Raw genomic sequence first — 24,318 nt, 5'->3', positions numbered from 1 at the left:
CACTTAAAAATCATCTTGAAATGAATGTTGACTGTTCAAGTAGAGAGAGCTATCCAGTGGGTAAGGAGAACCTGAGTTCCAGCCAGGGCCCCTGACCCTCAGGAAGAGGGGGCCTGGTGGTAGGGAAGGGGAAGCCGCAATGGCAGAAAGGGCAGGCGTGCGCAGCAAGGATGGAAAACGCCACTGCCAGTGATTCCAGAGCTCTGCCAGCCGTGTGACCAAAGCTAGCGGGTTCTTTTCTTTGTGCTCCTCTACATCATCTGGCTTCACTCAGATTGATTAGCTTCTGATAGGCTTCACTTCTCAAGGAAGTGTTTCAACCTGGTGACTCCCTATGGCTCTCTCTCTCCCCTCAGGAATCGGCTGGACAGCTAAGGTGCCAGTGCCGAGGGGGACCTGAGCATGACTATGGCTCTGAGGAGTCTCTGCTCCGCTTAAACATCTGAGGGGAAGACTGACCTCGTCAGTTAGGACATAGATTTCAGACTAGAAAGGGTGGTGTGCGGGTGCTATCATCGGAGGGTTACTTGAGGAAGCATGTGGCAGGACAGTAGACAACTATCAGTCAGCAACACAAGCAAGCTGATAAAGAATATCTGTCGATAAAAGCCCCCACAGGCTAAGTCATGTGAAGATTATTCTGTAGAGCCAGGCGGTGGTGGCACATGTCTTTAATCCTAGCACTTGGGAGGCAGAGGCAAGCAGATCTCTGTGAATTTGTGGCCAACCTGGTCTACAGAGTGAGTTCTAGGACAGCCAGGGTTGCAGAGAGAAACCCTGTCCCCAAAATAAAACAAACAAACAAACAAACAACAACAAAAGACTATTCTGTAGAAAGCCCTAGTAAACTAGTAAAGATGTATTTTGGAAATGTATTCAGATAGTGAAAAAAAATTAATTAAAAATAACCAAGGCCCAAGGAATCAGTTTATAGTAAGACTTTTACTTGCAGGGGATTTGAGCTGAACGGACTTTCTCCTTATTTTAGAAATTAGTATAATTTATTTTCCTTAAAAGCCCAAGAATTTAGTGTATGTATGTCAGATTTCTAGAACATTAGCCCTCTACTAAGCCCTCAAGAAAGTGAGTTCATAAACCTTTACCTGTTTTAATTCTTTTCAAATATAAATGTTTTCTTTCCAAAATAAAATCAGATGAGGACATTCCATTTGCGGCTTCCCGCAGTTCTCTTGTGATCCTACTTATATGGAGCCCTGGGGTTCCAGCTGATGTTTACAGGGATCTCTTCACGTCTCTTGATTTAGTTTGCCTGAACTGGAAGGAGCCAATATCCTCTAAAAATCTTCCTCACCCTAAATATACCCAAGGATTTAAGATTTCACCATTCATCTAGCAGCAAGAAGGGCTAGTGACTCAGGGAAGCGTGCCCTGGATACTGGGAGCTGTGAACCAGTCTGACCTCCCCCATGCTAAGCCCAGAGTTGCCACTTGCCTGCTCCGTTGTTCCTACTTACTGTGTCCATGACATACAAAGAGAAGGATGAGGATGTGGCTCAGGGGTAGAGCACCTGCCTGGCACGGACAAGACAAGACCCTGGTTTGACCCCAATCACCGAAAAGGGAGGAGAAAAAGGGAGGAGAAAAAGGGAGGAGGAGAGGATAGTACTGGAGTTAAGTCATTTTTAAGAAGGCTAGGAGGCTAGTACTCGCTCAGACAAATAACTCCCACAGTTTGCTTCCCATGAGCCTCAGGCCGAATGACCTAGACAAGGATGGAAAGATGAAATCCAAAGTGTGAAACCATGAGCAAGCAGCAATGTGACACCAGATGTATACCATGAGACACCCTGTTAGTTGCTATAGCTTTATGAAGAAATTATGTATAGAACAAGAACCCAATTGTACAGCAGGATGAGAAGTAGCCTTGTCAAGTTCACTTCCTTTCATCCAACATTTGAAAAAATGGAGCAGGCAACCTCTTCATTTTCTCTGAATGTCATCTCCTGGCAGAAGTCAATCACCATTTCCACACTGAAACTCCCGTAACTACAGCTGGGTTACTTAAATATCGTCTCCAAGTCTCAAACTGTTTGCGATGTAATGTACTAGCAACTTTAAAGGCCAGGCTATGTGCTATTTTCTCTAGACTACACTTCACATCATCGCGTAAGCCTTAAACAAACATAACTGAAGCGCCAGGCCTTAAGGTTGGTGGGTCTTAGCCAATGCTCCTCAATAGCTCTCTTGAGCATCAGAGTATGGGAGAGGGGGTCCTAGGCTCTGCAGACCTCTCTGGCAGCATCACACTGGTCTCACCTAAGTTTGCATCCACAAGGTGGTCAGGAACCCCACTGGTCACGTGCTCACGGCTGCATTGGGATTCTGTTGCTTTCTTTTTCTTTAGCTGTACAAGCACATTTCTGACGTTTCACTCAGTAAGTTGTTATTATTATTTTTTACCGTATTTACTCCTTAGTTAAAGAATACTGCCAGATCATCCATCCCCCTTCAAATTCTCTCCAGAGCACAGTGGGAACTCTCATCTCTCAAGGGTCCTTACATTGAGGGAACAGTGAGGAACAGCAATCCCTTTCTGAGGTGTTGGCTGACACGAAAGTACAAAGCAACACTGGCTCAAAGGACAAACATTCTCACCTTATTATATCAGAGGTTAACATGGAATAAAGTCTTAGAAAACACACGTATTTTAAACCTGGTGTTTATTGAAAGCCATCCTTCTCCAGGCAGTTGTCAAGGATGGTAGCAACAGTTATCACTTAGATAAAGCTCTTGCTTGGTCTTTTTTTAAAAATACAAGTAAATTTGGTGCAGTTGATTCTATTTTCCATACCCACCCCCACCCACAGAGGGAAGCACAGACTTTCCGAACTGTTAGAAGTGGGAAGACACAGAGAACGCTCCTCTACTATGTGATGATGTTTCTCCCCATGGCTAAAGAGGGAAGAGGAAATGTCTAGGTGACAGTGGTGGGGGCCCATGACCCTCCTCCTCTAACAGCCTGTCATGTCATTTCCAAAAAGAAATCAGCAGGAAAAGAGGTGACCTCAGAATGCCCAAGATAGATAGAATAGGGTATACTTGTATGCGGCATGTGGTCCCCAGTCCTGGGGCTCCCGGGGAGGGAATATGGGCTTCTGTTGAAATAAAGGCCACATGCCTTAAGAAATAGCCCCCTGAAGACAACCCAGAGGTCCAGTGTCCTTGCAGATGCGATTGGAGTCCTTGAGGGAAGGAAGAGAGATGATGGCTTCTGCTGGGGTCATGTAGGGGTTGTCCAGTCGGCACTCTTCGGGGCCTTGCATGTGTGCACATCCAGGGCCTCCAGGCAGTCCTGACAGCGCACAGCACAGCACCAGTGGAATTTACACTCACATTTGGTCATCCGGGTGACATGGGATGTGTCGTAGCCTCTCCCACAACACATGACCTCACAGCTGTCCATGCCTCGGGAAGTCAAGTTGCATACACGGCCTGCTGTACCCAGAGAGCCTGAAAGACAAGCCAGAGAGATGTCACTGGAAATGTGTGGGCAGAATACAATAGTCTGGACAGAAGAGGCATGGGGTCCATTCTTAAGAACAGAGCCTAGCCCAACCTCCTCACAGCTTGCTGAATCTGTGTTTTATGGGCCCATGTGTTGTCCTTCTATGCAGCTGAGAAGTGTCCAGAGGGCAGAAGCTAGGAAGGGTGGACCAGAAACTTTGGATTTTCTTTTGGCAACCTGAAGTTCCTTCGGTTAATTGGGTTGACTTTCCATATTACCCTTATCCAGGCCTCGAATGAAGGGCCATTGGGTGGACAGTGCTAGATAAGAAAGAAACGATTTATTCCAGTCCTTCCTCTTCCAACTTCAAATCACAAAAAGGAAGCTGTGGCCAAGGCCAACTTTCTCCAAGTGTAGGAGGTATTGAACATTGGAAAGGGGAGGGGTCAGGTTCCCTGGACCTGCTCACACTGACTTGGTAGAGCTGAGCTGTAGCTGCTGGGGAGAGCAGGTCCCATTTGTGTGAGCCATAGAGGAGGGAGGGTGCAGCCTGGCCTTGCTCACTGCTCTCCTTTTCCAGTTGAAAAGACTTTTGCAGTTGAGCAGGCCACAGGAAGTGCCTGATTGAGGCCACAAGTCCCATCCTTCAAAGGAGAAATGTGGCATCGTATTAATGTCGTCTTAGTTAACCAATGTTACATTTGCTAAGTGGCCATCCATATGCATGCATCTGTTTCTGTAAAAGGAATTTCAAAGATAGAGCTGGGTGTGGTGTCTCACACCTGTAATGTCAGCAACCACTTCAAAGTTCATGGCCAACCTGGTCTATATACTGAGTTCCAGGGCAGACCAGGACATAGTGATACCCCATCTCAAACAAAGAAAAAGGAATTTCAAGTATACAAAGCCCTTTAGTTTACTCCATCCCTGGGCAAACAGAGACGGCTCTTTTACAACTTTATCCTTCCTATCCCTTTCGTACAATCAAGAGTAGGGGACCATTTTGGAGAGTTTTCTCACTTGCAATGACCCGTTCTTCATCAGTCTTTCCTACCAAGATGAGCCATTGGCAGCCGTGCTGGGTTTGTATCACCATCCTCACTGGACCACAGGTAGGCACCTGACTTATCCTGGGCCAATAAGGTAGAGTGCCCAGGAGATAGTTGCCGTGCATGAACTCAGTGTCTCTGGCCCAGAGCCCCAAAAAGACATGGCTAAAGCAAACATACAGAGACAGTGAAGGCCAGACCAGGAAAAGGAGTCCGGCTCAAGATGGACCACTGTTTTGTTCTGCTTCTGTTTCTTCTGGGGGCCTGGCCACACGTCAACCATGGAAGTTCTAAAGACTCTGTGATCTCCTATAATATGGCCTGAACATGTGTCTGATGTATACTAGGCAAGCAAGCACTCTGTCACTGAGCTACAACCCCAGCCTAAAGCTCTTTATCCTTCTACTAACTGCCACTTTTAGCTCAACTGCTCCCGTTTCTATTACAATCAACAATGCAAAATAACTGCAACCTACAGAAGAGACACAAATACAGGGTGAAACAAGATAATGACTTAACTATTTTTTTTTCACTTACACCTCGTGACTGTGTTTATCACTCTCTCTGCTCTGTGTGAAAATTATCTGTGAGAGTGTCATGTTGCTCTGCCTGTGCAGAATGACCAAGGAAACAGCAGGGTTCAGGCAGGGTGTGAGGTCAAGAAAAGGAGAGGGTGGGCCAGACTTGCTGCGCGTGATCAGCTGCCTAGAGCAGGAAGACAGACAGAGGAGTTTCCTGAGGACAGGAAGGATGGCAGAGGGCCGGGCCGGGGTGGAGGGTGGGTCAGCCAGGGATGGCCCTGAGCCTACATCATGCTGAAGAAGCAAAGGGTTAGGAGAGACAGCAGCTGGGCCTGTGTTCAGGACGACCATCAGAAAAGTCTCCTCAAACATCACTGATTATGCAAAAAGGACTCACTGCCAAAAGCTGCCTTTGAACATCACACCCATCATTTCATTTGATAAACATTTAGTTGACATAAACATGTGTAAGATGCTGTGTTGGCTGCTTGGGGTTTGGGAGGCAGGGGAGAAATAAAATAAATAGGACCAGCTCCTGTTCTCAGCAGACTTGTAATGTAGTGGAGAGATAAATGTGTGAGAGGTGCCACCTCAACTTCCACATCATTATGAAATCTGTTGGCCACCGTAGAATCCCATGCAGGGTATCATTGGCAGAGAAAGTTCAGACTGTAAAGCCAAGGTCTTTAGGGTGTGGGCAATTAGGGGTTTGCTCGTAGTGTTGCCATGTGTCAGCCGTACAGTTGTGGCAAGTTACTGAAATGTAAGCAAGCTTCCTTTTCCTCTCTTGCAAAGTTGGCACGAAACCAGCTCCTTCTTCATAGGGCTTCAGTGAGGATGGGCTAAAATTATCTGTAGAAGTGTCTGTCAGAACAAGTGCTCAACAAAGGTTAAGCAGCCTTTCCTTTATATAGCAAGTGTTTGCAGAGACCCCCCCGATGTGGTAGGCTCTGGGGGTTATCAGAGAACAAAGTAGAGATGCTGCCCTGAGACACTTACATCATTGTCATAATGAGATTTCTTAGTTATGAATATTAATGGTGGGAAACAGGTCCAGGTCAAGAGTCCTCAACTGCATGGTTTGAACAAGAAGGTGGCATTAGAGAGGGTGTGTAAAGGATGAGTTGATGTTTGGGGAAAGAATGGAGTGAAAGGCATTTCTAGGCATAAGAAGCTCCTAGCAGACATGTTTCAGACAACTTTTTGGGAGGGCAGATTCAGTATGGCAAAAAGCACAGAAAGGAAGGCCAGAGCAACAGGTTAAAGAGTGCTTTGCCTTGGTAGAGCTTTGATTTTATTCTATGGTGGGTGTGAAACAAGTGTTGATTTCAATCCAGAAAAAAACATACCTAAGCCTGTTAGAATGACTGGGAACAAGGAGGCCAAATGTGAGCTCTGGGATGAGTCCAGGCAAGAGGCCACGAATGGAGACCAAAGGACAGTGCCTGAGAGGCCGCAGAGGGGGAGCTACTAGAATTTGGCAATCTGTTGAAGTGTAGGGTTGGAGGTGGAGGGGTCAAGTAGGAAATGACCAAAACATGTTCATTTGGCTCCACAGCAAGAAGAGGAGAATATGGTGAGGATGATGCTATGTGGAGAGAGGAAAGTGTGTGAATGACAGTGCAAGTCCTCCAGGAGCATGATGGCAAAGCTGACTGAAAAGACAGCTGTGAGGACGGAGATGGATGAAGCTAGGACCTCAAGGTCATTCCAGGCCATAAGTGTTTGGGTAAATCATTACACATCAAGAGAAAGCAGACACAGGCTTTGACTTGAAGGTAGTTTTCCCTTAGACTAAGTATAGAACTGGGATAAACTAGCCAGGGATATTTGATGTTGGGGTACTGGTTTTTCTTAGAGGTAGGGACAAAGAACACGAGGGAGCTCCTAGAATACTGGGCCTCTTTTGGGTCATGATCTGGGCACAAAGTGTATGGATGTGTTTAATTGAGAAAACTCACTGTATTATGATTATAGTGAAGGCAGCTAGTGTTATTTGAACTTTTCCACATGTATAATGTGTCTTAGTAAGAGGAATGTGATAGAGGGAGAAATAAAGAGGAGGAGGCTACATGGGCCAAGAGCTCTATGTGAGGAGCAGAAAGACATTCCACATGGCTGGGATTCAGTGTTCAAAGGGGGGAGTGAAAGAGATGAGGCTAAAGCTGTGAGTAGAAGCTGCATTGCCAATGGCTTTAGATAACAGGGCAGCGGGTTTGCATGTTACTATGTGAGCAACAGATTTCTATTGACAGTCTTCACGCAGAGAGCAACGTATTTAATGTGTGTTCAAGGAGGCAAAGCAATGTGCTGGGACTGAAGAGATTGAAGCAAGCCAAAATAAGGGCAAGGAGATAAGTTAGAGACCCATACAGAACTATGACCCAGGTACAAGATGGCCTAGATTAAGACACTGAGTGAGGAAAAGAGAAGTTAGTTGAAAAGGCAGGACAAGCAGATAGTGACTGATGGGTGGATAGGAAGGGGGTGAGAAGAGTCCAGAGGGGCTTTCAGGTTTGGGTCTAAGCAGTCGTGTTGGCACTAGGGATTCCCTAACGTGAAAAATGCCTGGGAAGGGAAGACTTTAAGTAAAGATGAATTTAGTTGTTATAATACTGAGTTGTCTATAACTCGGGATTATAGAGGTAGAAATGTTCATTAGAGACACCTGGATTTAGGAAAAAGGTGAGGATGGGGTTCATGGGCTTGGCCATCTTTTTCAGGAGGTAGGGACTGAAGCCACAGGTCTGTGAGTAAGATCCTGGCACTCCAGTGGTGACTCAATTTGTAATATTTCGAGTTTTGTCTTAAGTCTTGTGTACCAACAAACTTTCTTTCATCTCACCAATCTTCAGTTATCAAACTATGACAATACTAGGACACGTTTGAATTCTCTGTCCTTTCTCCTGGGCTGTGACTCTGAGAGGGCCAGTATGGGGAGGTGAAGTGTCTTGTTTCCAAGTTAGGCTGTGGCTCCTTTATTGATTTCTAACTTGGTGGTCTTTCCCCAATGGTCTGAAGCCTAAGGAAGTCTCAGACAGTATTTTCACTTAGCCCTGGGGACTTGTCATGGTAGATTTTGTTTTTCAAATGCAGAAGTCTGGACTGGACTCCCTCTGAACCCAAGGATTGTTTGCCGAATTGAATTCAGCATCATCTAAACTCGGGGAGGAAAGGCAAGAGAAGGCAATGGCCACTGGAAAAACTTGGTCTAAAAGTGGTTTTAGAGCCAGGCCTGCTGGTCCTGGCCTACAATCCCAGCTTCTTGGGAGATTGAAATAGAATGATACTGAATTTAGGCACATCTGGGCTACAGAGTAGGTTCAAGGTCAGCCTGAGCAACTTAGTGAGACCTTGTCTCAAAGTGAATTGTGAAAACAAGGGGGCCTGGGATATGGCCCACTGGTAGAGCGCTGGCCTAGCATGTGAAGACCCTGGCCTCAGTCTCTAGTGCCCCCGAAGAAGTAAGACAAAAGGTGGCTTTGGCGTGTGAAACAAAAACAGGCCATGAAGTGTATTAGTTCAACTATAAAATGCTCAGACAGAAGCAATGCGAACATACCACTCACCACTGTTTCCCAAATGGGGCTCAATGAGGCCAAGAAGAAGAAAGATAAAAGAGAGCTTTTGAAGACTGAGAGCACTGATATAACACAGTGGGTGGGGTCCTGGCCTGGAGCTGTCCTGGGCCCTCCTTAGGCACTGGGGACAGGAAATGGGCCAATGGGGAGGCACAGAGCAGTCTATGAGGTATAGTAACTTGCTCACAAGTACACAGCCAGCAAGTGGTGGGTACCCTCAGAACAAAGCAGAAATGATACTTCATTATCTTCCCTGCTCTGCCCCTTAATTATTCTATCAAAAAATCCTATCAAATGAACTTGTAAGCTTCATGTAGTTGGAAACATCTAAAATTCCAGCACTAGGGAGGCTGAAACAGGAAGATCATGAGGTCTAGCCCAGGCTGAGCTACATAGTGAGACTATATCCCTGAGTCCAGATGCAGGGATGTAGCTCAGTGCTACAGTAGTTGCCCAGCACAGGTAAGGCTGGAGGTTTCATCCTCAATACCACACACCCCAACCCTAACCGCCTCTAAAGAAATTACCTGATTTGTAGCTTTTGAAGGGTTGGGAGGGAGGGTTTTTATTTATTTATTTATTTATTTATTTATTTATTTATTTATTTTGCAGCTCATGATATGTTGTAGGCTATTTAGTCACATAAAGTTTTGTGAGAAAATAAAAAGGGCTGGTTAGCATGGTGGTTTATGCTGCATTTCCCCTGGATTGATACTCTGTCTCTCGTTATGTGTGTATAGTATCTGTGTATGTATGTGGGAGTATAAGTGGATTATGTGTAGAGGTCAGAGGGCAGCCTGGGGTATTGGCCTCTCCTTCTACCGTCTTGCTGACTTCTTGACTACATCAGGCTAGCCCACGAGCTTCCAGGGGAGATAACAAATACACTCACTATTGTGTCTTGCTTTCCTGTGGGTTCTGTGGCTCCAAACTCAGGTGGTCAGTCAGCATGGATGGTAGTTTAAAAATACCAACTAGACATTTGAAACATGGCTTCAGCCAATGGTCCTCTCAATCAGACCTTCCAAACTGTCATCTATTAAGGACAAACATGTATTTAGGTGCTCTCTCTTTTTTTTAATTAACACACTTATTCTAAAAAGACATGCTGCTTTTTAACAGTCTCTTGTTATACTTTGATTTATGTAGTTCACATGCTCCTTTGCTTTGGTTGTGAAATATGCCCAGATGTGTTGCCAGGCTGGTGACAGAGCTCAGTCCCCTGACAGAAAGAACTGTGGGCTCAGACTCCAGCCTTCCTGTCATCATTACCCACAAAGTACCGTTCAGATTGGCTGCCTAAACTCTGTGACCATCCATAGCCGGCAGTCTCTGTGGGTGGGGAGGCCTATGTCATGGGAAGGTGGAGGGTGCTACTTCTGGCTAAATGCACCTTTTTTTTTCTTCCCCTTTGTTATGTCCTCATCCCAACTCACAATAAGATCACATATGCATGGGAAAAGACTGGAAGTTTCCAAATTGCATGTGTTTTGGACCACATATCATATTTGGTGGGGCAATATCAAGGGAACTTACAGAATCAAGCATCCCATCCCCAGAGCTATAAAATTAATAATGGAGTCAGGGTTCCCAGTGTAAAAACATTTCTGTCTCCACCAACATGCATCTTCCTGACAGCAGAGGAGGGACACAGAGGGCTTTGGCTAATAGTTCCCAGACCCATACCTCTAAACCTGGAGGAAGGGCGCTCCTCTCTCTCTCTCTCTTTCTCTCTCTCTCTCTCTCTCTCTCTCTCTCTCTCTCTCTCTCTCTCTCTCTCTCTCTCTCTCCCCCCACCCTCCCTTCCTCCTCCCCCTCTCCCTCCTTGCCTCTATCTTCAGAAATTCTTGCCACTCAGGCCAACAGAGGCCCATATGTTGACCATTAGGGCATAAAGCAAGATTCACTTAAGCCTGTCATCCAATAGGCTGTTTCTCCTCTGCTTGACTTACACGTTGTCATTAATGACACAGATTTATTGAGGGAACAAAAGAATGTTGCAGAGCAAATGTTAGAGACCGCACATTCATCTGCTTGCAAGCCTGCCCCCTTCCTCACGTGAAGGATCGCAAAGCTAATGCTACTTAGGAAAGGCAATCTCTGTACTTAGTTCAGATGATTTTACTCACTTTTATTCATCTTCCTACTCTGAAAGAGTTTGCCTGGCACAGGAAGGCCATGTCCTTTTAAGCTAGCAAATTCTACAATGGAATTAACATGGTTATGGCCAGACTCAGACTTTCCATAGTTGATCTATCTAGCCTGGTCAAAGTTATTTCCTGTGCTCCCTCTCCCCACCCTTAGCCTCACCCCACTGAACTCCCAGCCCGAGTATTCTCCAAACAGGCTCTCTCCTCCGCAATGAACAGAGTGACTTTCTGGCGTCACTTAACAGCCATGTAGACTGTGCTCTTTAAGATCAACTTCTAACTGTAAGTTTTCCTCTCCCTTCAATCCAAGGGAACTCTTCTCAGCTTTTCAAGATTCAGTTCTGCATTGACGTCTTCCGTGGAGGACTACACCCTGTCTGTCCACGTTCTGTTGAGCTACCAAAGGCCTTTCTGAAATTGGGTGCATGTACCATTTTGTAATCTGAGCTCACCTTCCTTGGGATAGGGGATGGGTCTTATCCTTTCTTTTACACACTGTATAATACTCAGGTGCCAATGTATATTTGCTCGTTTACTAAACACAAAATTAAGAACAATTTCTTAAACACTAAGAACAGCCTTCCGATTGTCTGGTGAAGGCACACTTTTCAAAGAAGTGTTTGACAGTTGCCAGGTACACAGCGGGAGCCCAGCAGTTAAGCCTAGACCTCTTGAAATGTTTTCACTTAGTACCGAGAGCACATGCAAGAAATGTGGCACATTCTTCTTTTTTTAAATTGTATGCATTTAGTTAGGGTTATCATTACTATTTTGATGGTATGGTCTTATATGTTGCCCAGGCTGACTTGGAACTCTCTGAGAATGGTGAGATTATATATGTGTGCTACCATATCAGAGCATGGCTTATACTGAAATGGAAGAAATTCATATTGATAACGTGAGTTTGTGACAGCAGGTTAAGGATCTGTACTACAAGCAGAGTAAAATGAGTAATGTATTCAGTTCCCAAGTCACAGGAACCATAGAAATTACAAGGTGAAGCACATATTAAGAGAAATAGAGAAGTAAATTTCTCCATGGCTTCCTAATCAGTATAAATAGTAGTAGAGAACAACTTGTAGTCCCCAAGATGCCTATTCCATAATGCAGGGCTCTCTCTAATATTGGCTGCTCCCTAATAATGTGGAATTTACATAAGTGGGAAGAAGAGGTATCCTATTGTAAAGTGGATTTCAATAAGAAAGCTAAAAAGAAATAATTAAGTTCATAATTTTAATGTACTTTTAAAAATTCTCTTTGTCTGCAAGCATTAATAGAGCAGTTGGAAATGAGCTTTGTTATTCAACCCCCCTGGCCCAAGAAAAGCCATTCACCTATTTGGTGATTAATTTGTTGTTAGTGGTTCAAATGATGTCAAAGAATTGGATATACAAAATGACTTTTAAACTTTGTTTACCAAGTTTTGCATTCATTCTGATTGTTGTATTGATTTGACCTCTTTTATCCCATCCAGAGATGGCTAACAGGCCACATAACGTAATCATGAATCTTGGTAGATGTCTTCTAATGTAAAAGTTTCATTTAACACTCAAGCTTAAGTGGGAATTTTTATAGTTTGAGCACTATAATCAGTGATAAAAAACAAACAAACAAACAAACAAACAAAAACATGCTCCTTAATTCTCTGCAAGGAAACCAAGCTACCTTTAAGTGGTAAAGCTACATAATTCAGCTAGTGAATGAACATTAACTCAATTCACCACATGCATATGCTGGGTATTGGGGTACACGGGAGTCCCAGTGAAGCCCAGTGGGGTGAAGAGGTAACTAACAATTAAACACTGACACCTTCTATAAATGGAGAAACTGAGCTCTGCTTGGGCCTCTGGTGTGGCAATGAACACGGAGGAGCAGAAAGGTCCGGTACAGATTGCAGAGGTCCTGATGTGGGGGATCCAGGCAAGAGAGGAGGGGGTATTACAATTGGCTTGCATGATGATGGCCTGGCCACCATAGCATTTGGTAGATCCATTTTCCTTAGAAGAAAACAAGCTTTGTGGGTGGGACAAATCAGGAATTCAACTTTGAATGAAGCCCATCAATCTATTATGAGAGATCTAAATGAGTCTATCAGGTGGGGAATTAAATACAGGATAAAGCAAGAGAATGAAAGTACAGATAGATAGAAATATTTAAAGCTGGAAGAATAGAGAAGATCAGACCAGGAAGAAAGTACAGAAAGAGAAGTGAGGGTCCCGAGGAAACTCTGAAAAAAAAAAAAAAATCCACAAGACGACAAGCAGCCCCTGAAATGGGTTAAAATGAGCTAACAGAACAGGATGAGAAGCAAGAGTCAAGTCAAGACAATTGAGGGTTTTGAGGTTGAAAAGATTTATATATATATTATATATCACTTACACATTTTAAATGGTAGTTTACTAGATTGTAATTACTATTAATTGTACAGCATTAATGATTTTCCCTGTAAATGATTGTTAGGAAGCCCCATTAAAACCTTCTCCATACAATCCTGGTTTGGCTCTCTTTAGATACTAATTCATTAATTTCTGTAAGTCTTGGAGCACAAAGAGATGAGCGACTTCTTTATGCTGTCAAAGTAATAAATATACAGGAAATGCTTGTCCAGACCAATGGAGCAAGGGGCAAGCCCTAAGACAAGTTTTTCACCTGTCTCAGATTGAGGGTTCCCTGTCACCTAAACTGTGTAATGTTGCTTGGCTGCTGCCACCAGGGTTACCTATAAAGACCACATGGTAGGTGAAGCCTTGAGGCCAAGGACCAACCAACTCTGCCTTCCTGGTCTTTGCATTGCCTGGGTTTATGTCTCTGGCATATAGAACAATGTCAATATTTGTTCAGTAAAGAAATGAAGGACTTAAAATGTCCTGGTATTAGTTGCACATATTAATATTTAAGCAGAGTTTATCCACTGGTTAAAATCTCATTTCCTTGTTTTTAATCCCATCCCAGGATATAGTCAGTGTTCATGCATATCTGCAAGCCAGGCCACAGCACAAGACTTATCCAGAATGCCAGTCTCTGTATACAATGATTTTAGGAACTGGGTTACCATGGGCTTCAAGGGACACATTTCCAAATAGTTTCCAGAGGAATGCACAAATCCTGATACCAGGAACAGCCGCCCACCCGCCTGTCAGGCTTTGAGTTTCCAATGGACAATATGTTACACAAGAGCGCCATTTGTTTTTGAACTTGACTGGAGAAAAGGCAGAGGCTTGCTTGTTCCCTCTGGTTGGAGAGGAGACCTGGGAATGACCTCTGGCCTGGGTCAGGGTTTTACATCATACCGGGCGAAAGTGGTCTGTGATTAGGTGCAGACACCTCCTCTGCAGGGGAGGGGAGGGCGGCATTCCTCCCTTACAGATGGACCTATCTCCAACTGGAGGGTTGCTTTGATTTACAGATGCCTGGGAGCAATCACCACACTAGATAACTCCAGAGCCACCGGAGTGCTCATCCCAGAAAGTCCCTCTCTAAGATGTGTTCTCTAATCTGACCTGCACATCACATGCCCAACCTCACACAGCTCCTAGTACTCTGCAAATCTGAGCTGCAAATGAGGCATTTATAGTTGATCAACAGAAAACATTTGCCTTCTTCAGCTAACGAATAAGGGGACATGTTTGGTTATTGTTTCCACACTTTCTTCGTCAAGCATTTTTTTCCTACAATTTATTAGGAACAATTAAAGATATTCCTTTAAAAATCTGAAGTGGTGGCCTAGGGAGATGCATGAGAAGCTGAGTTCAAATCTCCAGCATTTCGATAAAAAACCAGGTATGGCTTGTTATGCCTGTAACCCCAGTGTTGAGAGGCAGAGATGGGTGGGTCCTGGGAGCTTTCTGGCCAGCCAGTCTAGCCAAAATGGCAAGCGTTAGGTTCAGTAAGAGATCCTGCCTAATGGGAATAAGACGGAGAATGATAGAGGAAGACAATATCCTCTCTGGCCCCCACATTTGCAGGCACAGGAATGTACACATTCACACGTGCACACTACATAAGAGAAAAGACAAAGAAAAGGAAAAAATCTTGGAGAGCTTCTAATTGAAAAGGGCTTTAGCATAATTTCAATGTGGCTGTTTAATTCTGATCAGTTTTGAGCTCCCAGCTCCCAGCTTTGTGGGTACCCCCCATTAAAGTCCCATATCTTCATACTGAATCTTTATTACACACTTTCCAAGGATCCAGATAGGAGGGAAATAGTATAGTGAGAAAAGTATGGATTTTTGTTCCGATTTTTATCTATGCCTTCTATTCTGTTAACTAGTTCCAGCCCACGAAATCTTGGACCAAGTACAAAACTTTGGGATTCTGTTTCCTCGATGTGTAAGGGAGGGCGGCTGCCAAGAGTTAGGGTATGTGCACTGAAGGGATGCAGAACAGAGCTGACCCATCAGGGACTCACTGTGCTCCCACCATCCCTAGTGAGGGAGATCCGTTCTCCCCAGAAACTTTCAGGCTCTCCACTCTGTGAGCCTCTCATCAAATTCCCTCATCCTCACATCCTTGTGTCAGGGCTTCCTTGGAGGAGTGACTTGATAACCAAGATGTTAAACCAATTCCAGCAGGAGTCTTAGTGGCTGAAACCATTTAAAGGAATTACTTGCAGTAGAGTTTCTGGAGATGATGGGCATACACGTCAAAAAAACAAACAAACAAACAAACAAACAAAAAAAAACAAAAAAACTTCTGCCACATGAGCCAGGGCAGGGTGTTTTTTTGAGTGATGTCTCTTCAGAGCTCTGCAAAGAACCCTTTTCACCCTTTCTAAGGACCAGAGATGCTAAGAACAAAGAGTCTTTGCATTTCCTTTTCTCTGATAATAGGGGTAAACCAGGACCATGAACAACCAAACCATTGATTTTCCAAACTATTGTTAAGCTTGAAAAGAATGGGAATCCCATAATTCTGATCCAGCAGGTCTCTGAGGAGGCCCCCACTCTGGAGAATAGTGAAGTGAACATGTAGATGCATCCACTGCATAAACACAGTTGATACCCCCTGCCTTGGCTCACTGCTGGGCACTGTCATTCTGAACAGGATGCAGTGGGAACAGTAGGAGCATAGCCAATTAGTTCAAACACCACATACACACCGATAACCCACCTGAGAGCCACTCTTGATCTCCTAATGCCCTCCAAGAAAAGGTGCCCAGTAAATTGAATATTAAGTGTTCATTGCTTCGAATCAACCATTCAGGGATGGGAGATGAAATATAGGGAGCATGAGTATGAATTTTAATAAACAAAACCGTTAAGAAAGAACAGCAATGTGTGTGTTGATTTAAATGTTACTATAAAGTTTTGGTCTATCCTGGAGCTTGTCTAGCCCATTTTTAATAAAAAAAATGTTTTAATGATAACCCATGTTAAACACATGAGAGTTTTTTTTTTTTTTTTTTTTTTTTTTTTTTTTTTTTTTGGTTTTTCGAGACAGGGTTTCTCTGTGTAGCTTTGCGCCTTTTCCTGGAACTCGCTTGGGAGACCAGGCTGGCCTCGAACTCACAGAGATCCGCCTGCCTCTGCTTCCCGAGTGCTGGGATTAAAGGCAACACATGAGAGTTTTAAACACCAGAAAGCAGATCTTTCCTAAGGGAAGATTATTCTAGCAGAGTGTGTGTTCATTCTGTTACAGACTCACCCTGCAACTTCCCTCCTGGAGACCGAACACCTTACTTTCACCCAGAGGAAGGCTCTGGCACCCACCGTGAGTTAGATGCAGGAAGCCTCCATTCTCATGGGTCTTGGAACTATCCTTTACATCTCTCTGTCTCCACAGAGGCTGGGGGCTGCTCCGGAAGACTGAATACCCAGAAACTTGGAGTGTGGTGTGGACCAGCTTAGTAAAGCACACGCCACAGGAGCTTATCCCAGTCAGGGAGACCCTCATCTGAAGATGACCAATAGTCACAGGACAGATGGCAAGACCCCGCCAGTGTGTGGTTGAAGCGAAGCTCTCTGTATTTCACCCCTGTGACTGTTTGCATAATACTCTAAATATTCACGATCAAAAATGTTCTTCTAACAAGCTGAACTTTAGCCTAATGTGATATAAAACATTCTGAACCATATTTTTATGAAAATAATCATGTGTAGTTATCACAATTAAAAAAGAAACATTTTCAGGTCACATGCATGACTTTGGCATGTCTTTGGCATAGCCACAAAGGGTATCATTTCTATGTATTTCAGAAAACTACAAATAATCCGGTAAACATATTGGAAATGTGATCTACTATATTGGAACTGGATACTTAAGATGATCAGGATGGCTCCTATTTGATTCATATTACCCAAGAACCAAAATATTCACCTATTTTTACATTAGATGAGTTAAAATATTTCTAAGAACGCATAGAAATAAAAGATCAGATTATATAGCTTACAATGAAAGCCAGTCTTTCAACTGTGTGCCCTTCTGATTAGGACAACGAGAAGCAGAGTAAAATGATGGGAGGACAGACAGACAGTCCTGCAAGATTCTTACCCCCTAGAGCTTCAGTTTCCTCTCCTATGAACAAGAGGCCGAGAATTGGTGAGAGCAGACAGACCCTGGGATGCAGTATGCACTGAATAGATACCTATGATTTTATGGTCAAGAAGTCAGCTTACAGGCTGCTAGCTTTCAATAGTGCCTACTGCTCTTACAGGAGATCCAGCTTTGGACCCCTGGCATGCATGCTGGGCGACTCACCACCTGTAACCCCACCTTCAGGAGTCCCCACATTCCTGGCCCCTAGTAGGTACCTACAGTCACATACACTTCACACACACACACACACACACACACACACACACACACGCACGCACGCACGCACGCACGCACGCACTTAAAAAAAAACCAAGCAAACCAGAATTCCATTCTAATATAAATGTGAAGAATGAAGTCTATAAGAATAATTAATTCAATAGCTCAAAAGGGAAGCAGGAAGTACATTCAGAAAGTCTCTGTATGACAAGGAAGCATTTTTTTTTTTAGTTCCCTGAATACCAATGAGGGAAGAAAATACTCACTGGGTATGACTGTTTCTCTCATTATGTAAACTATTTCAACCCAAATAAGCAGAAAACGCCTGCTGGACAGCAGGTTTTCTGAGCTCTGATAAGAAATTTTGCTGGGCAGTAGTGGTACATGTCTTTAATGCCAGCCCTCGGGAGGCAGAGCCAGGCAGATCTCTGTGATTTGAGGCCAGCCTGGTCTACAGAGCAAGAGCCAGGACAGGCACCAAAACTACACAGAGAAACTCTGTCTCAAAAAAAAAAAAAAAAAAAAAAAAAAAGGAAAAGAGAAAAGTAATTTTGGCCTTAAGGTCTTTTCACAGTCACATGTAGGAGGAAATAGGTAAAGAGGATGTGTCCTCTTGGGCTCAAGGCTCAGTCCAAGTATGGGGCCAGACGTTCATCTCCTTTCATACATGATATGGAAAATGGGTGGTCAATTTTCTTAACTGCTCCATGTGGACAGTGATATACAGGGCTGTTCACTCTACTCGGTAAACTGAGTTTGGTTGGTGCTGATTGCTCAGGAGCATCCGTCATGGTGTCCCTTTTTCCCCAGGTAAAAATTTACAGTGCACTGATGTCTTAGGGCTGCAAGAGTCAACAAGACCAACAGTGCTCAGTACGCAAGTGTCTATTCTTGGGACCTAAAATGATTAAGGTGACTCCATGGCCCACGGCCTGTGTAGAGTCAAATAGTTAGTTAAGGGCAGAAGAGGACATGGGTCCCCTGGGTTGATTTATGTCAAAGCAACAGGTTTCACCACAGTTCCACTTAGCTTGTGGTGCGACAGGAAGGGTAACTTGGTAGCAGTCCCAAAACCCGACAGGAACACAGCAAGGCACAGAATCAGGTCCTCAGGCTCGGCAGTCAGAACTCACACGCTGCATGTACACACATGCTTACGGGCTGCAGACAGCTAACTCATGGAGCTCCAAGGAACTTTGAACAACTCATGGGCAAGCTCGGGGCTCCAGGCCTCTTCTGATGCTCCCTGGTAATCTCGTCTATCAGTTGATCTAGCCTTAGCAGCTGGCTGCATCTGCGCTGTCTCCCTGGCTCTTTTGCAATGATTTTGGAATGGAAAACAAACTCGGAAGCTAAATGGAAGGCTATTTTTTTCTGATGGTGAATGCCATTGCTTCCCAGTGAGCAAAAGGCTTGAGCCAAAGTGGGCTGTGAATTCCCATCACCTCCTGTCAATCGAGGCCTTTTCACTCGTTCTTATTTTGCTCTAGAATCTTTGCAGTCTCTGCAGCCTCCTCTTGACCTTGAGGGTGAGAGGTGGAGCGCACGGATCTATGAAAGCAGACAGGAGGGGAGAGCTGCTATGCTCAGGCTGGAAGAGTGACTCTTGAAATATAAGACAGAGACTGTGTTGTTGGGGAGGGCAGGGCGTGGTTTAGTAAATGGGGTGCCTCTTAGAGTCGCTCCCTCTACACAACCCACCTATGGCCAAAGGAGTGGGGATTCATTCTTGCTTTTTAGTATCTGACCATTGTAACCGTACTGAAAAGAGCAAGGGCTTGGACAGTAGAACAGGCCTCTTCAGAAGAGGCTAAATTCCTGAGTCCTGGGGCCATGCCACAGTGGAGGGATGTTTTTCTTGCGGGAAGATTGTTAAAACTGTCCCCTGCTCCGCTCAGAGTCCCAGAAAGAATGCTGGGCATTGCACAGAACGTTTCTCCATCCCCCTAACTAGAATTCCGTGCAGGCAAGAATTCTGCTGAGCTGCACGTTTTGACTCTTTGCCACATACATTCTTGTTAATTTGTGTTTCTTCAGTATCTGCACACTATCAACCTGTTTCTCTAGCTGCTTGGGAGAATTTTCTGTGTAGTTTCAATATGAATTAGAAAGAACACAAGCCTGGAACCTGAAGGCAGGCATCTGCAATTTTACAAATAGCCTGCTGAAAAACAGAGGTGCCCAATTAGATTGCAGAGCACTGTTCATTGAAGGAATTCTTGTAACTTACCTGCCTCTCGGTCCCTGATACAGTAGTCTGGAGAATTCTCAAAATACACGAGGTCATTTTTCGTTGGCTTCTTAAATCTCTTGTTGGCTACAGTGAAGCCAGTGCCATCCTGGTTCATGACGACCTGGATGGCCCCGTTGTACTTCCTCCAGAGATAGTCGCCTGTTTTCCTGAAGTCAGCCATGGCCAGCCAGCATGTCCTCAGAGTACAGGAGCCACTCACGCCGTGACACTTACATTCTTGTTTCAAGAACCGCTTTACAGCCTGCAGGAAAAGGCAGAGGCGAGCTCAGTGGGACCTACGCCCAGGACCCAGCCTATGCCCAGGACCCAGCCTACGCCCAGGCCCCAGCTGTGAGTTCTCTACCTCAGAGCCACAGAGAAGTAGCTCTGAGAAGGCTAGATCCTGGGGTTCAGGAGCATCCCTTGTCACCTGGTGGTTGCTTTGGCTACACTGTGGTAACTTCAGCCTTAGGTAGAGAAAAGATGGAAGAGTCCAACTGTGAACCCCATCTACGATCCATGAAACCAAAGCTCACTGTTTTATAGGGTACATAGCCAGCTTATTTATTTTTAACTTAAAGCGTTTCTCATACAATATATTTTGACACTATTCTTTGCCCTCTGCTAACTCCTCCCGGATACCCTCCCCTTCCCACCTAGGCAACTTCATGACCCCGCCCCCAGCTCACTCTCAAAAACAATTTAAAGGCAGAGGAAAGTGAATATTTTCTAGTACCTAGTGGCTTATTTATCTTAAAATGCATATTATTTCAATGTTGAGCATCCTTTATCTGAAATGGTTAAAACCAGAAGTATTTTGGACTTTGGAGTTTTGAAGTTTGGGGATATTTGCATACACAATGTGAGATGTCTTTGAGATGGGATCCTGGTGTAAACTGGAAATTCATTTATGTATAACTTTGGACACATAACTGGAAGGCAATTATATACTGTGTTTTGCATTGCTTCTGTTTTGATCACAACCTGTCTCGTGTAGCCAGGTAGAGAACTTTCCACTCACACCATCATGCCATTACAAGACATAGGTCAAGTTTGAGAACATTTTCAATGTTAGATATTTTGATGAGGGATGTTCAACCTGTATCCAAACCTGATTGATAAAGGAATTGCTAAGGCTCATGGTTCAGTGACCCCATTACTGTGGCTACATATGGAATGCTTGCTGTGTACTGGGCACATAGGATTGCAGTGTACACTCTACCTCAATGCCCTTATGCACTGCAACAGACCTCTCCCACCATTTCAGCCTTAGGAAGAGGAAGAGGAAATCTCAGACAGTAATGTTTCTGCCCAAAGGAACACAGCTTGGGAGGGATAAACCCAGTCCACTGAGACTAATCCTGTATTGAAAGTTATTCCACAGCTCTGGCCAAGTGATGCAGCCTAGACGGCCCAGCTGTGCCCACTCTGCCCCTTGTTAGAAGCAAGGGAACTGGGACTGCCGGCTCCTGACGTGAAGGCTGCTCTTCTGTGGGAGTGGGTATTGTGGACAGAGGGAAGGCCAGGTAGACCACAGAACTATCCAAGGAAACTTCTGCTTTGGTGTTGGGATAAGTTCCCACGTGGCACCATTCACAGAGAGAGTTTCTCCTGCTCTGTCTCATTGGCCCTCGGCATACTTAAGTGAAGAATAAATTATGTTCAAGGTCTGCAGAAAAACCTCAAGCTACTGTCTTTCCCATTTTATAGATGGAAGTAAGGGCTCAAGGAGTCAGCGTGACTACCTGAACTTCAGGAAAGCATGCAGAATGGATGGAAGCAGACCCAGATGGGCAACAGTACACGTAGACTTCAAAACGTCTCCTAATAGCGTGCTTCTGGTGAAAATCCTCCACTTGTTCTCTGTTTCACGGGATTCCTAATCCAAGAATTGACACTGATTTTCTCTAAGTTTTTTCTCATCTTTTGTTCACTGTTTTTCAGCTTTGTTTTTTAAGCAGTTCCAAAGACCTCTCAATATGATATTGGTGCTAATGGGTGCTGAATATTGAAAACTCAAAGCCAGAATGCCAAGAAAGGCCACTTAGGAGACCAGACGCCCCGGGGAGCCACCAGTCTCTGTATTTGGTCCTCATTCAGAAGCAGCACAGTGGAGCCTGTCTGCCAATCAATTTGAATCCCCAAATTAGAGTGTATCTGGAGGGAGGGCATAGATACACGGGACAGTGAATCCCTTGACGATATTCTCCAAAGTGCTACGCGAGCAAGATTTTTAGGGTCTCTCTTTCTAAGAAATTGAAGGTGGGAGTTTCAAGCCTGCTCGGCACTCTCTCGGAGATCTGGGTATATTGGTGGGGTGTGAAGTATGGAGGTAGTTGACAGAAAAGTAGCTGAGCCGTGCTGCCCGGAGCCCGAGTCTCAGCCAGCCTGCATGGCCCCTCACATGGACACGTGTTTTCAGTTGCCCCTCCCTGGTGACCTCGCCATGGTCCTTTTGCCCTAGAATGAGACCTGGCGTTGCCTCTTGTACAGGCTTGCTACCTGACCAAGTTATGGTAGAATCAGGTGTGCAGAGAGGCTCTGCATTCCAGAAGTCAGTCTCAGTTTATTCAGCGGCCTGGAAATGTGTCAAAAGCATTCAAGGGCTAAGCGGACAACAGTTACCGTCGTCAGGGCATCCCAGTGGCCCGAGGTTGTTTGGGTATGTGGCTGGATCGCTGTCTTCCAACTCGGAGCACGGGCATCCCCATAGTGTTCCCCACTTGGCCAGGCACACACAGGACTGCGCCCCTGTATACCTGGGGTCAGTCCTGATTGTGAGTCAGCAATGCAAGGCCAAGACAAAGAATTGGGTTCTCCACATTATGAGGACCTGGGCATCTATAGAGGACATCTCAACATGAATCTTCTCTCTGGAATCACCCTCTCGCCAACACCCTTTACATTCTGAGTGTTGGGTATGAGGCTCACTGGTAGACAAACCTAACCTAGAAGGTATTCCAGTCTAAAAGCTTCTCTCCCAACGTCTGATGGCATCGTACAGAACACGCTCCATGCCAAGTGCTGACTTCACCTTTTGTCTTTCTCCTTCTGCATTTCTTTTGCAGCCAGGCTATTCACTTGTAGGTAACCATTCCTAGTTCTAAAAGTAACAGGACACATCATTGCCCTGCCTTTGTTATGCTAAATCTCCAGGTGACACACTTCAAAGCTGATGTTTTCCTATGATTAGAGGGAAGATTTGCATCTTAGCTTTGGATCTTAAAAATACACCTAAGCAATCCTTGCAGACCCATGTAGCAGAGGCAGATGCTGTTGATCTGTGTAAACACACCTCCTCTCTTACTGGCTACCAGCTTACTCAGGGGTTGTGAAGCTGTGTGCTCCAGGCTTGGCCAGACCCTCCCTGATCCCAGAGTGGCCTAAATCATGAATGTTCATGTCACTGCTCACACACTGACTTTTCTTAGCATGTGGAACGTGATGATTCAATTTGTATCAATGAGATTCAAGGATAAATGAGTGTCGGACTTGGAAGGAAGTTTCCTTTACTCTTTAAAAGAGATCCAAGGAGAAATGCTTTTTCTTTGTCTCTGGATGATTTCTTTTTGTGCAGTATAACACAAAGGACATGGGAGCCATAGTAGGTTTGTACATGAACCTATACACACAGTCTTGAAGGATGTGAGGAACTGGGTTCTGGAGAGTGTTGTGGGGTTACTCAGTGAGCCCAACTGGGACTTGCCCAACATCCAGACCTCTTGTGATCCAAGACAGTAAGTCCTCCTCATTATTTAGCCCCCTCTGGGGGTGGGAGGGCTGTCCCTGGCAGGTGAAAGTACCAAAGTTAGTTCTTGGTTGTGAATTAGTGACAGACCTTAGCTGACAGCTCTCACTGTTACTAGCTTTGTGCCACATCTCCGCTTTAGTAAATACACAGCATGTCCAACACCTGGATTCAGGAGCCCCCGCTACCTTTCCTATTTGCAGGAGTCATAGTCTTTCAAATCTAACCCTTAACCCTGAAAACAGCAAAGTCCAACTCAAGCAGAGATGTACAGGAAGACAATCTAGGCTTTGAAGTTCTGTTTCTGAACTGCTTGAGAAGAGAAGAAAACATGGGGCCACACCATGAGGATCTTAAATTCTAATATCCCACTGTTATAACCCCATTGCTTGTTTGTTTTCAGACAGGGTCACATGTAGCCCAGGCTGGCCTCTACTTCACTGTGTAGACAAGGATGACCTTGAGTTTCTGATCTCCTATTTCCACAGGATTATAGGTATATGCCAGCACACCCAATCTTTATGTGGTGCTGGCAGTTGAACTCCATCTGAGCTTTTTGCAAGCGCTCTACCAACTGAACCACATCTCTAGTCTTACAATAGCATTATTAGTCACAGCAACCATTTATTGAGATCTTAACCAGGCTTAGCCAGGCTCTACGCACAGTGATTTACATGTACTATCATGTACACAACACAATTAAGCAAAGGAAATTAGTATTCCTATTCCACAGTTCTAAAAATCAAGTCCCAGCAAGGACAGTAAAATCTCTAGTCACTAACTAGGCAGAGGCAGAACTATGTACTTCCAGATCTGTGGT

The 24,318-nt window shown here is 44.7% G+C and overlaps 1 protein-coding gene across 1 annotated transcript in view; it reads right to left on the bottom strand.

Annotated features, from left to right (window-relative positions):
- Positions 1-2,664: 2,664 nt before the first annotated feature.
- Positions 2,665-24,318, bottom strand: part of Wnt2 (Wnt family member 2) — a 41,141-nt gene continuing 19,487 nt past the window's right edge. Inside the window, exons 4-5 of the mRNA XM_028871756.2 lie at positions 19,748-20,012; positions 2,665-3,471 (exon numbers count right to left, since the gene is read on the bottom strand). Coding sequence (XP_028727589.1) covers positions 3,242-3,471; positions 19,748-20,012 — 495 coding nt within the window. The 3' untranslated portion in view covers positions 2,665-3,241. The remainder of the gene's footprint in view (positions 3,472-19,747; positions 20,013-24,318) is intronic.

The sequence above is a fragment of the Peromyscus leucopus genome, chromosome 3, assembly GCF_004664715.2.
Source record: "Peromyscus leucopus breed LL Stock chromosome 3, UCI_PerLeu_2.1, whole genome shotgun sequence".
Lineage (NCBI taxonomy): Eukaryota > Metazoa > Chordata > Mammalia > Rodentia > Cricetidae > Peromyscus > Peromyscus leucopus.
Note: the sequence above shows the minus strand (reverse complement) of the source record. Positions and strands in the feature narration are given on the sequence as shown.